Consider the following 14,383-nt stretch of genomic DNA (forward strand, 5'->3'; position numbering starts at 1 on the left):
GAGCCAGTGTTGAAATGATTGACAGGTTGTTAAATTATAGAACAGCCCCGTGCATGGTTACGGGTCAGTGCGGTGAAAGTGTTGAAGCCCTCTGTATCTTTGTCTCTGTTGCTTTCTTTATTTCTCTGGACAGTGATGTATTTTGCCTTTCCTGCTGAACCCTCCAGTTCACTAAGTACTTTAACATCACTAATGGCAACAACAGAAGACGGGGAGAGGAGGAGGGATAGAAAGGTGAAAAAAAATGAGAGAGAAAGAAGCAAAGCGGCAGAGACAAAGGAGAGGAAATAAAGGCGAAAGTAACAGTGGGGATAAAGCAAAAGCAATGGACTAGTGTGCAAAAGAAACCACAGGACACAGACTACTATAGAGAATTGAAGTGTTTTAGCATTATGACCTGAAAACAACTGTGATGTCTGACTCATACATGACTGAATGCTTTTCTGGCAGGTTGCACCATCTGCCTTCATTTTTCTCTATGCAGACATTTATTGTGTATACTGTAATTACAGTAAACAATTCCTAATTTTTTGAGGTTATGCACATGACCCCAAGTAAATGGATTTAATATTAATTGAATCAGAGGTGGCAGCACAATAGGAAAAATGAAATGTGTATGTGAATGCATATGTATCTACTGTGAATATAACCTCTTGGGGGGAGGCTATCACGGCGCTATTTTATGACACTTTGTGTATGTGTGCAGGTATTTATACACGTGTGTGTGTGTGTGTGTGTGTGTGTGTGTGTGTGTGTGTGTGTGTGTGTGTGTGTGTGTGTGTGTGTGTGTGTGTGTGTGTGTGTCAAAACTGATTCACTCCACAGTGTAGGAGTGCTGATGACACTCCATAATCATTAAAGCATGAAGAGGCTCTGAGCTGATTGGGGGCATGCTAATCCTTTTTAATTGACTCTCCAGCTCTCCAGTGTTATTAAAACCACCCAATAACAAAATCAGCTTTGCTTTATTAGCTGGGTCAGCTGAACTATTGGAGACCTCCCTGTTTGTTGGCGTATCATTTTGTTGAAGAATGTACTGTGTACAGTAGTAGAGGAGCACTTTAACCGAACAACACAAGAGAAATACAGAAAACAGAAAGAGGCAGTAGGTGCACATCTGCTGGAAAGTTTTTTTTATTGTTATAATAAACATCAGCCCTTTTGAATAGCATTCAGATTGGGAAATTCCACAGTACATGATTTATTTCCAATGCCAAATTTCTGTGCAAATGCAGGAGATTTTAGTACAGAGGTTGCTGTGATGAATGGGTGTGCTGCACAGTTGACTTTTACATGAGAAATCTGAGGTAATTTCTCTTCCCAGTTAAACAATAAATGATATAAAAAAAAAATAGTATATACACGTTTTCCTAATTCTTATCTAAGTTGTTTGTTGGAAATTTTCAATGGAAATCAGATTACTGCAAAGTTTGAATGTATGTTAAGAAATTTAGATGATATGTAACTATAAGCTTAATGCAGTCAGAAATTGAATTATGACAAAATGATAATTCAGCACTGGCAAATATGACATTTTTGACAGCAAGATTTTGTTAAGCTGTGTATCAAACTGCAGCAGTGATTTTACAGTTTAACAGACAGCACACCATCATGATCAGCATATTCTCTCTTTATGGTTGCCCACAGAACTACAGGCGCATCTTTATCTCTAAAGTGCTGTGCTTTGGCCTCTGCCAGGTCACACTTAAGTAGCCTATACAGCCAACAGCCATGGAAAGAATTATGCTTCTGAAATCAGCAAAACATCGATAGCACCGAGTGCTTCTTGGCACAGTGTTTGATAAGCTAATGTTTCAATACAATTCCAGAGTGTAAGCAGTACTGTGGTTAATACAACTCAGCAGAAACACATTTATATTTGATTTTATATCACCAAACACATCTTATATAGTGTTAAATGGAGGCTTGCATTGTACTGTAGAAATAATGAGTTTTACAGTCAGACAGCAGAGGGTCAGATATAATCTATTATCTGCTCCACAAAGATGACACAATCATCATCTGATAATTCTCTGTTATCAACATGGTCACATTTATATATATAAAAAAATTAATTGCATTGACAATGACCTCCTTTAGTAACTCACTGAAGACTACTTAACTGAATAGTGATGTAAGTGAAAAGCAATTAATTGGTAGCAATTATTCCAAGCCCTGGCTTATTAAACTTTTTCGGTCTTGGTCCCAAATGAGGAATTTAATGTCCCAATTGCTGTATTAGTTAAGAATATAAAATTACATGACAACTCTTGCCAATGGTAGGACTGAGAACAGCTTCAAGATGCTAAATTGTTTCATTGATGAGTTTTTAATATGTTCTTTGTATTATTATAACTGTATAGAACTGATATTTCTTGTAGATGTTCCGAACTCGTGTGCACAACATTTTGTGATCCAGAAAGACTTACAAGGTCTAACAACGTATAAAAGTTGACGGAACAGAGCAGAGTTTTGTTGTTTGACACTGTCACACCCTGCGTCAAAACACTGTGTCCATTCATCCATGACAACACTGTCAGGACTGCCGAGGGCAGCGCGGGTAGCTGCCTGACAATGCAGTACACTCTACACTGTCATGTCACCATCAATCCACAGCTTTGTCTCAGAGCTGTGTCAAGAAAGACAGGGGGCGTGAATAAGACTGAGAGGCAGTGATATAGCGACAGAAAGAGCAAAAAAAAAAAAGAAAGAACAAGAGAGACAAGAGTCAACAGAGGGAAGTGAAAAAATTAACAAGACAGAAATGGAGAGAGAAAATGAGCAAAAACAGTGAGCAAATGGGTATTAGTCTGAGAAAATGAACAGAGTTGGGGTCAGCATTTCAACACTAGCACATTCGGTCCTCTTTCCTTGTCTGCCAGGAAGACATTAGAAAAGACTAATTGCAAAGGCAGACTATCCTGGCTTTACCAGTCTTTGAATAGGTAATGAGAGGGGAGAGAGGAGGCACTCCTAATTTAGGAGGTGTGGAGAGAAACACCTTCATTATCCCCTTCCCTCATACTTCTTATTCAAGCACCCACTCAACCCCTCTCCATACTGCACCCAAAGAACAAAGCCCTGGTTTCAAAAAGACTGAAACCTCAGACCACAGAGAACTAAAACTACATATGATCACTGGCCTGCAGCTTCCTGTCCTCTCTGAGGAGGGTTGGAAATAATACGAGTTGAGTCATCAGTTAAGAAACAAAACACAGGGCAACTATGTGTAATTAGATGCTTCTCTCTTTAAATTTTGATTGATAGTTTCCTTAAATGGCCTGGTGATGGTTCGATGTACTGTAAGTGCTTACAGTTACAGTCAGTGTGAGTGCTGAAATAGCTCCTCTTGTGTGAGAAAGCCAAAATCAGGGTGTAGTGTTTTCATAAAAAAATATATATATATATAAAAAAACACAGTTCCAGATATAATTTGCAAACATTGCATGCACTCTGAAATCAGCATTATACACGAGAGAATGAAGAAAGGCAGAGAGAGGGAGGGAAAGCGGGAAAAAAAATGTTTAGTGCAAATATTTTGCTAAGAAAATACATTTGAGTCTCTCAGTCTAGACAGAAGCAGTGATTGGAACCGAATGGTACTGAGCAGATACACTGATTTTTATGACTGTATAAAGACACACACACAGAGGTCAACTGAATAAAATAGTGAGAAAATCTGATAGCTGCTGCTGAGGTTCTACAATGGAAAATTCACATTTCGGATTCAGTTCTGCACAGTCTGCTGGCTTTGGAGAGGGATCTGACCAATGCCTGAATTTACTGACATGGCTTATCACTGGATGAACAGCCTCCCAAGGTTCCTAAAATCACAGCTTACACTGGATGTATATATTTTTTCTCCCTCTCGTTGTATGTGTATGTAAGTGTGACACTATCTTTCTTTAAAAAAACAAAAAACAAAGTGGTTATAAAAGACAGCGCTGCTATCCAGTACAAGACGTGAATGACTCAAAGGAGATAAAGCATACTGTATGTGTGTTTGTGTGTGTCCATCCATGCGTCTGTGCACATACATCATTAGATAATGATCATAATCCCTCTCTACGTGCAACCACAATACATTTACAACCAAATCAACACAAAAGCTGCTCCTCCTCATCTGTCCCATTTGTAAATTACTCCGCAGTAGATAGACCATCGCAACAGCATTTTAATAATCTTAACACCATTTCAATAATTCACCTAGGCAGTAGGAATAAAAAAGAGATTGCTGACTAATCTGTGGATTACGGTGATGATTTCTGACAGAGGTTGAGGATAAAGGTAAAATGTGATGGGAGATGAGCCGTGGGGCTTACTATCCTAGCTCAAAGAGGATTAAGGTAAGGATCTATTGGGGAAGCAGCATTACATAAATTGTTTTGTGACAGACACACACACACACACACACACACACACACAGGCGCACACACATAAACATGCTCACACAGGTACACACACTATACACATGTGTTTCTCTGAGGAAGGGCCGGGATGAGAATAGCTTTAATCCTTCTGGTGCTGTGGTCACAACATTTTGTAAAGCTAAGGAAAGATTGCATGCTTTATTTGACATTACGCATTCTTTCTATGGACCTTTTCTATTCTATCCACACATTGGTTCAATTCTTTTTATTCAGATATTCACACACTCAAATGCATAATGTCTACAAGCTTTGTAAGCTATTTATTTTTATTGATAAAAGATGTTTTCGGGTAGACAGAAACATATTTGCTGTACAATAAGCTCCTGCAACTAAAGGATTTCAACTTTAATTCACACTGTCGACCTCACTGTCCATTTAAGGCTCAACGTTATAACCTCCAGACAGATTCTGCCGGTAAACGTCATCATGACACATTAACAACAGTGACCGCAGGGACTGAAATGTGTGTGTGTGTGTGTGTGTGTGTGTGTGTGTACAGTACAGTATACTGTATGAGTGCGAGAGTGAGGTTGCTGTTAGCGTTTTGGCCACACCACATCACTGATTCCTTCTGACAGAAAAGTCTGCGAAGATTTGCATCACACACCAAGACACACCCATACACACATACATACACACCAGTCATTCCACAAATGCAAATGTCTAGACTTATTCCATTCTGGTTAACATAGAAAGTAATTTACAAAAACAACATATTTGGTCACTAAAGGAGAGGTTAGCGCGTGGTTGCGTGGTTCAGTGGGTGTGTGTGTGTGAGAAGAGAGAGAAAGAGAAAAAGAGAGAGAAAGAGAGAGAGAGAGAGAGGTGAGACTGCCTCCTGGGCCACAAAAACACACATTTGCGCACCATGTATGTAAGCATGTATGATCTGCCTGAGGGGGAACATCTCTTTTAAACTGCTGCAGTTGGTCAGCTACATAACAGCAACCTTGGAACTGGCAGCTGGATGTGTATCTTGCTCAAGGACACTTAAACAGGCCAAATGTCAGAAAATGCTGGCGATATGAAGCTTGGAGCTTGAATTTAAATCTCATATTTGAAGGCCGATTCCCCTATTGCACATACTGTAGCAATGAAATATTATAGTGTTAATTTATTGTGATATAAACATCAAATCTGTTTAGAAAACTGCAGGTCTGATGTTACTTATCATTTATCTTCTGAAGTGAAAGACTTCACTCAGACAGATAATGTATAGGCTGATCATAAGCCATTATCCCAGTGAATAACTTGCACTAATTTAGGGTGTGGATTGAGTGGTTAAGAATGTGACAGGAACTTGACCAGGCTCCAGACACATATCCAGTTACTGTCTGACTTTGTGCATGTTTGTGTGTGTGTATGTGTGTGTTAGGGGTAGACACGTGGAGGGCCTGTCACCACACACTGATGTGTTTATTTCACTGCAGCTGGGCTAATCACTCACACACTGAGACAGACGCAGACAGGCAAACACACAAATATTCAAATAGACACCCACAGTTACACAACACACACACACACACACACACACAGAAATCCATAACCCCACCTGTTATGCACAGTCTGCTCTGCCCGGCCCCTCGGGTAACTTTGGATTTCAAGATAAAATGTAATTTTCCAGTCATACTGCATCTATGTAACAAAGAGCCTCCTAGCATTTATGGAAAACACACAACCAAGTGAATACAAACTTCACATCACAGCATACTTTCAGTTAAGTTTTGCAACTTCAAAGGGTGATTCAATCATCTTAACTAATATAAATGACCTTGCGCTAGAAAAGAAATGTTTGAAAATGTATAAATACACAAAAACAAACAAACAGTACAAAATAAATTAGGCAAATTAAAATGACTCAAACTATGAGTGCTTTTTATTTTAAGTGAGACATCGCATTTACTGCAAGTTCTCTCTGAATTCTCTGCCTTTGTCCATAAACTCTTTCCTGTTGAACTGCTGAACCCTCCCCGCTGAATCCAATAGCCTTCCATCAGCTTTTAAAGGCTTTCTATCATGGTCTAAAAAGAGATTTAGATGTTTCTACAGGATTTCACAATGCCTCAAATTGTGTCTCTCAGGGGTTTTATATTGAAGGAGAGAGAAAAAAACATGTAGGTAGAGGAAGCTGAGTGATGACAAGAGCAGCACTGTCAGAGGAAAGAGAAAAGGAAATAATGGTGCATTGCATGGTGTGTGCACATTTTCTTTGCAATGTCAGATTGGTTTGACCCCGGCCTCTCAAGGCTAACAGTTGTGCAGCCGTTAAAATGATCCCTGGCTAATCTGTCGCATAGTGTACCTCTTGTCTTGCTTTAGTATAAGTGTCTAAGAGAGAGCGAGAGAGTGTTTGGGGCTAAATCTGCACCTGTATCATTGTAAATGTTGTACATAAATGTGTGTGTACATGTGTGTGTTTGGTGTGCCTGTGTGTGTTTAGAGAGTAAAGGCTTTGGTGTGGCATGTTGACAGCCACGTGATGCCAGCTGGGCATTACGATGTGGGTGTCACGTATCAGGGCACCGACCCTATCACACTGTCAACTTTACAACAGTCATCAACTGGTCGACACGGCAACGGCTACCACTAATATTAGAACATTTTTAGAGAGGTCACAGGACAGCAACAACAAGGGCTGTCAATCAGAGAAAAAGGATTGTTTTCTCTCTCTCTCTCTGTGTGTGTGTGTAAGCATGTGTGCGTGTAAAGGCTAGCAAAAGGAGGAGGAAAGAGGAAATAGAGAATGGGCATGATAAGAACAAAGGAATAGAAAGTCAGAAGTGATATAAAAAAAAAGATATGCAGGGCTACAACCTGAGGTCATCAGCAGGTTTTAAAACTAAATCCCTCTAATCAGCTTCAGCAGACCGGGGAGACAGACCAATCCATTTGCCCTGAGATCCCATTATGACAGCAGAGAGGAATGGAAAAGGTAGCAAATTGAACAGAGTGGAAAAATAGCTCTGAGTGTCTGTCTGTCTGTTAGTGTGTGTGTATGTGACTGTGTGCACATGTGGTTTGTGAGCAAACCAATGTTCATGAATGTGCGGTAAGAAAACAGATAAGGCAGCAGTAGTAATGAGCAATTTAACGAGGCTCTGCATGTGTTTGTTCCTACTGTTCAACTGATGTCACAATTCAACCTATTTATTTGCTTTACTTCCCTCAAAAGAAGAATTAGGGATTTCTCGACGCAAAAGGGCGAAATCAATGTTATTCCTCCTTCTGTCTCATTCTGTTTGTGCTCCACCTTCGTCACTGCCACCCCACCACCACCACGCACTCTCCCTCACTTTGTATGCTGGTCTGTCTGAGTGCCTCCCTTGCTGCTTCTCCTTCACTTTCCGCCCCCCCTTCCCTCTCTCGGGGGAGCTGTGTACTTAGGTGCAATTGAAAACGACTATCAAACCCCTAGGAGCAAAACCTGATTCAGAGACTCCTTATCCGGTAGCGCAGCCCTCTCTCCAAGTGCTGTGCTGCTCCTCCCCAGTGACCACCTAAATGAAATTATGTCTTTTTATCCATTCAGGTGGGAACGCAGCCAGATGAAACCAGCAAAGTAAAGAACAATCTGAATTGTAAATGACATTCTTCATAGTAGTTAAGGCCCTCGGGGAGTTGAAGTGACATGTGTGGCTCTTCCAAAGTGGATGTTTACTGTGCGACTTGTTTGATGAGTGAATAACATGTCAATGTGCTGACAATGTACTTGAGGCAAAAAATATTATCTCACATCAAGCGACACAGTTGTTGTGGTAGTGCGAATATGTGTTTATGACAACTATATTCATATGTATATATTCCTGAAATTCACACTTGTTCAAATTACTAGCGTGGGTGGTAATCTTTGACCCAAAGTGTCCTTGGGCAAGGCAGCATACAGTACCTATTACTTGAATAGCAGAACCACTGATAAGCTCAGTAAAATCAGTGTGCAAGTGACAGCAATCACAATTTTTGTTTCCTCTTGTAACAGGGTTGACTACAGTTCAGGTTTCAATAAAATGGGAATGTTTTCTCATAAAAAGGAACATGACGGAACATGAAGGAAAACAGGAAATCCACTCCCTGTCATTATGCTCATTCTTTTCTGCAAAGCTCAGGTTGGAGAGTGAATATTGGAAATAATATAGGAATGTAGGTTAAACTTCTGCAGTTGCTGAAATTTCTACATGTAACTTGTGTTGCAACTTAAATTGGCTCACTGGGGACATCTAAGATTAAGTTTAAACTGTGGGTCTTTGTGTTGCCTGCAGCAGCAGAGCTTCTCCAGTAATTGCCAGTCAAAACAGGATACAGGGCCTGGTGACAATTTAATACAGATATTGTTCCACACTGTGAAACATTGATATTGAATTTCAAAACATTTAACTTATCATTTTATACAGGTCCTCTTGTAATCATATTAAGCCCAAATTGCTTTAGTTTTACGATACTGAGGCTGTGTCTCAGAAGGTACAGTAGTGTGGGCTGTCAACTAACCAGAAGGCTGATGGTTTGATCCCCACCTCCTCCAGTCCACATGACAAAGTGTCCTTGAGAAAAATACTGAACCCAGAATTCACCCCTGATGTATGATTGTGTGTGAACGTATGTGTGAGTGGTTAGATTGAAATGTGTTATCTTCAGCACTGTGTGTACGGGCAAACGAAGGGCTGTGGTGTAAAGCACTTTGGGTAGTCATAGAGACTACAAAAGCGTTATATAAAGGCAAGTCCATTTACCATACTATGTGTTATTGGTGTTAGTAAAAAAAAAAAATAAAAAAAAAAAAGGAAAGGAAACAAACATGCAAAAAATGCCATTTAACCAAACCTGTCAAAAAGGTCAGGATGTATTTTTATTCAGCACAACCCTTCAACCACTGACTGCAGACTGTGGAGTGTGTGCATGCACCCATCAAATCTCTGCTCTCTGCTGCCTGTCATTCACAGTTCCAGGCAATTTCAGAAAGTGTCAGTGTTTTCTGTGGTACTCTCATGTTATTCCGACTTGATGGTTTCCATTTTTATATTTCTTTTTTTTTTTTTAAACATCCTCTGTTGTCTTCATTCAGGCACCACGTCTCCTCTGTCACTCCCTCACTCAGCTCCAGCTGTCCTCTCTCTTCATCTCTCATCTTACTTTGTACACATCTCAGGTGGAGGTTAACGATAATGTTGCACATACCTCGGCAGCTGGTACGCCCTTTGGGGGGCGACACTGTAGCAGCACTTCCTGATCCAGGGATACTTCCTTTCCCAAGGGTTCCTGCTCAAATGACTTCTTCAGGTCTGAGAGGACAAAAAGAGACAAGAAATAAGTGACTATACTAAAGGAGCTTATCATGGCAATTTTGGAAATGTACCTTTTCAATGCATTTTGAAACCTAGTATTATAACTCTATTTCTGCCTTTAAAAATTGTTGAGGTAAGGTAATTTCATAGAAATTATACTGTTACATGACAAACAGAAACAACACCATTATGAGAAAAACTCTCAATGGAAAGTGAGGGTGGCCATTTCGCAAAACATCCCATGATTCAGCAGTTGGAGAGACCATTTTGGATATGCTGCCATGTCATTGTAAACCCGGCTCATTACCTCATTTCCACTGCAACAATCACACAGTAATTATAGAGTCAGTGGTTGAAGTCAGCCATGCATATGTTCTCCTGTCACTTTAGAGATGTACACAACAAGGAAAAACACTTAGCTGTATACTCTCTATTCAGACTCGGCTCATGCTCGCACTGAGATACGTATGCACTATTGTGCACATGCACATGCACATGCACATGCACACGCACACACACACACACACACACAGCTGATCAAGCTATTAAGTGCTTTAGCTGCCTCACACACTAAACACAGGCAGCTTTGTTGCATGCTTGCCCCTCAATCACTATGCACAATATTTAACCCCGCTTTCATTCCATATAGACTTGCCAGAGTTCGGGGATCTCAAGCAGGCCAAAGACAATAAATGATTCACACTAATGGTCCACACGCTGTGATAAATGACAGCATTACAAAGCAGCATGGAATGTACCGCCATTTCTTTCACCAAATGTTTCAGAGAGGCCTCAGCTGTTTTCATTTTGAGGAAAAATTGCTCACAGTAGCAGACTTAAAGACAATTAGCCAGACATTTAAAGAAGAACAACAGTGGACAGAAAGACAAAACAGACGGGGACGGAGAGAAGGCGTCAAATGATGCGAATAAAAATACAGAGATCCTTGTGGGTGGATGGATGAATGGACGGATAAAGGACAGTTTTGTTTAACTTATCATTATGCTGAATATATTTTTTCTCTTCATCTTTGTCTCTCTTACTGCCACTTTTCCTCCACGTAGTTTGACACAAAAGACTGAACTGTATTCATCGGGAGAGGTTCAAATAGGAGCAACAACTCTTCAGCGTTTATATTTAAGTTTTCTCTATAACTTTTAGAAAGAGTTTCTTTAACTACATTTTATATGTAGTTTTATAAACTTTCTTCCAGTCTCCCTCTGCCTAGTTTACACCCCTGACACTGTTATCTTTTTTCTCACTCTGTTCTTCCGTGTAACCTTGCCATGCTCTGGATTGATGGATTTTATTTAGTATATACAAGTTAAAACATAATTCACAGCTTTTCCGTGAAGCCGCATACTCTGCTGACTTACAGCATACATGTATCACTGTATAGACAGCTGTGCTAAACACATGTGAAAATAATTAGCCTGCAAAAGGAAAAAAAAAACATAAAACAAGCTGTAATACGAGAGGGGTGGCAGTGTTGCGTGACTTAGCAGGTGACTATTTATGATGCTGATCAAGAAGTGTATGGATTTCTGAAGAAGCACATACTGTATCAGCGGGAGAAAAGTGCAAGTCCTGTAAAAGGATTTATGAATGGCCCTAGTGTATCCATTCAAAAAGTGTAAGATTAAATCAACAACTTCAGAGTACTGACAGTCACTAAGAAAAACTGGAAAAAATATTTAAGGTTTTGCTTACTATGTAAATATGAATGACTATTATAGAGATATAGAAAAGATATTTGCATACACATGGAGGTGTGGATGAACAGGCATGGTTGTTTTTGTTTTTGCTTTAAGGGTCAAATATCACAGATGTAATCAGCACTGGATACTTCTGGTACAAAAATTAAGCGTGTATTTTTAAGTGACATCTGAAGGTTTGTTGATGTGGCAGCATTAACAGCACTATTTTAGTTTTTGGGACATATTGATTGAACCTGGCACTAACACTGAAGTTTCTCACTTTGCAGAGTTTGAGAGTCACTTTGATAGTTTGTGAAGGGTGGCTGCAACTGAAGACAAATCCTCTGTCCTTTAGTTTTTATAACCATACAGAAAACTTTCATAGGAGGGCATTGTGTAACTGTGTGTGTGTGTGTGTGAGTGTAAGACACAGAGAGAGAGGGAGCGAGCGGGAGAGTTATCCTTGTGTCCTTTTACTCTCCTGGTTCCCAGGTGTACTCTTAATCACCTTATCCGTCAGCTGTGGTACACCATTTGTGGACACAGGCACTCACTAGATTTTTTTTTTTTGATGCTGAACCGGTTGGGTCTGACTCACTCTCTCTGTGTTTCATCAGGACGGTCACCTTACAGTGGCTCACAGACGTGGAAGGTGGCGGAGTGAAAGAGAAGGAGAGGTAGAATGGGAGGAGGAGGGGGTTGAAAGATGAGCAGCAGAAACAGAGCTGAGGAGAAGGTGGGTGAAGTTGGCAGCATACACTAAAAGACCACCTTACTCTTTCTTGATACCAAAACTACCTGCTTGGTTTTCACCTATTAAAATCATTTTTCATTCTCTACCGTACTTTCCTTATAGAACCGAACAAAAGCTCTTATCAGTGATTTGACCTCATGTCATCTCTGTCTATCTGCTTTACAGTATGTCTCTCACATCAACTAGGCATCAATCAAGCTTTGATTGTACCTCCTTTGTCAACATCCCAGTCTTAATGTAAGAGAAAACAAAGAGAGAATGTGTCTAGCTAAAGAAGTAATAAAAGTATGAATTCAGCCTTTAAAATATAATTCAGATATGCTCATTTCTAATAATTCTTCCTAACTCCCACATACAGATGTAAGGGCTGGAGAGCCAAATGGGAAATTGCAACTCCCAGTAGAAAACCTCCCATTTAAATCGCAGGCCACAATTAATTATTTGCATGAAAAGGCCAAAGCTTTGGATTTTAATAAGTTGGTGGAAAATTCTTCACACAAATTGGTGAGGAAGAAAACACATGTTTACAGCGCAAACTGTTAAACTGTGTGTTTATGGCAGATAAATAGATATTTTCAGACACTGTGATCAATACTTTTGTGATCAGTTTGACATGCTATCACTGTGATACCGTGACACTGAATGTTCAGAGTGAAAAAAAATTGATTTGTGCATTTATTAATTTCTCTGTGCATTAATTCATTATGAGACGGTTCTAGCTCCATATTTACTGGGTGGATGATATATTTTAATAGTATGCAGCAGGAAGTTAATGCTAACAACCTCCATCATACATGAGTCACAAAAAAAATGAGTCACACAGATTCATACTTAGAAAGTAATTTCACTGGTTTCAAATGGGTTGCTTATTATTTCCAATATGGAAGATCTCCAAATGTGGCAACAAATCTGCATGCTGATCCATGTGATTCCTTGATAATCTCCTAAACAAACAATACACATGCTGATGCAGCTATTGGAAACCAAGACCCCAGGAGTCAAATGCCATCCATTTGCACAAAATGAAGAGGCCAGGGAGTTTCTACATGCAAATGTCCTCTGGCATGTGTCATCAGTAACTAATACTAATAAAACAACACTAGGACTAACTGGAGGACAGATCTTGGCTCACAGTATCAATCACTCTTGCCAGCTTATGTGTGACTGCTGAGCTACAGACTCATGAGAGGTAGCCAGCCACTTGAATCCATTCGAGATGATCGTGCAAACTGCTGTCTAGTAATTCGCCACTGACAAAGCTCAGGATTCCCCAAATTCTCCAGAACAACCTCCCACCTAAACGACGAGGTTCACTCTCACGCAATATAAATCTACTCATTATCAGATTCCACGTACAGAACCGTATTGGTTAAGAGAGTTATGTGAGGACACAAAGTATTGCTGAGGCTGAATGATAACTTCATAATACAGTCAATCCCTGTGGGGGATGACAGCCTGAACAGAGCATGATGGTTCATTATGGGAGTAATCACCCAAAGCTTTAGCCCTAAATCCACCACATGGCTACCCACACGACGCACAAAGACACACGTATATGGGCAGATACAGAGAGACAAAGAGAGAATGATAGAGACAGAGAGATACTGTCACAGTGAGGAAAATACACTCAGGAGATGGAGACAAACAAGCAGGCACAACAACATACATACACAGAGACACAACACCACAACACAAAGGGAGAGATACTCACAAGGGGATGGAGAAACAGACACGCACAATCACGTAACCACAAATGTGCAAAACAACAACTACAGATGCAGGGAGGGGGGATGAGGAAGTGATTGAGGGATGAGACACAGTTTTCTCATGCCAGCCAATTCCAGGAACAATTTCCTGGTCTTAATTAGTGAGGGAGATAATGAAATGAAATGAGGAGTTGGCTGTGAGAGTTGATTTCCATAAAGATTGAGAATGAAATTAAAGGAGATTAAAGCAAACTGCTCAGGGGATGAGCAGACAACATACACACACACACACACTAAGCTGGGGGGTTCTTGCAGACAAAATTTCACTAGTTTGGTAGCAAGAGTGTTAGAAAAGAGTGTGACAGTGTGTGCATGCTTCAGAGAAAAAGAGGGAATGTGACGTTGTATCCACAACACCAGGGGACCATGAATTCACCTCAATGGAAGGTGTGTGTTTTCTGTGCATGTGTGCAAATATGTGCCCAGGGGAAATATGTGCAGGAGAGGAGGGACAGCTGTG

General features: G+C 40.2%; 1 protein-coding gene across 4 annotated transcripts in view; it reads right to left on the reverse strand.

Annotated features, from left to right (window-relative positions):
* Nucleotides 1–14,383, reverse strand: part of LOC146981437 (netrin receptor UNC5C-like) — a 213,046-nt gene that overhangs the window by 56,369 nt on the left and 142,294 nt on the right. For all 4 annotated transcript variants that reach the window (XM_085786628.1, XM_085786627.1, XM_085786626.1 and 1 more), the window contains exon 4: nt 9,600–9,703. In XM_085786628.1, the coding sequence (XP_085642754.1) occupies nt 9,600–9,703 (104 nt within the window). The remainder of the gene's footprint in view (nt 1–9,599; nt 9,704–14,383) is intronic.

Source organism: Trachurus japonicus, chromosome 9 (assembly GCF_045865225.1).
Source record: "Trachurus japonicus isolate A0001 chromosome 9, Traja_1.0".
In the NCBI taxonomy this organism is placed as follows: Eukaryota; Metazoa; Chordata; class Actinopteri; order Carangiformes; family Carangidae; genus Trachurus; species Trachurus japonicus.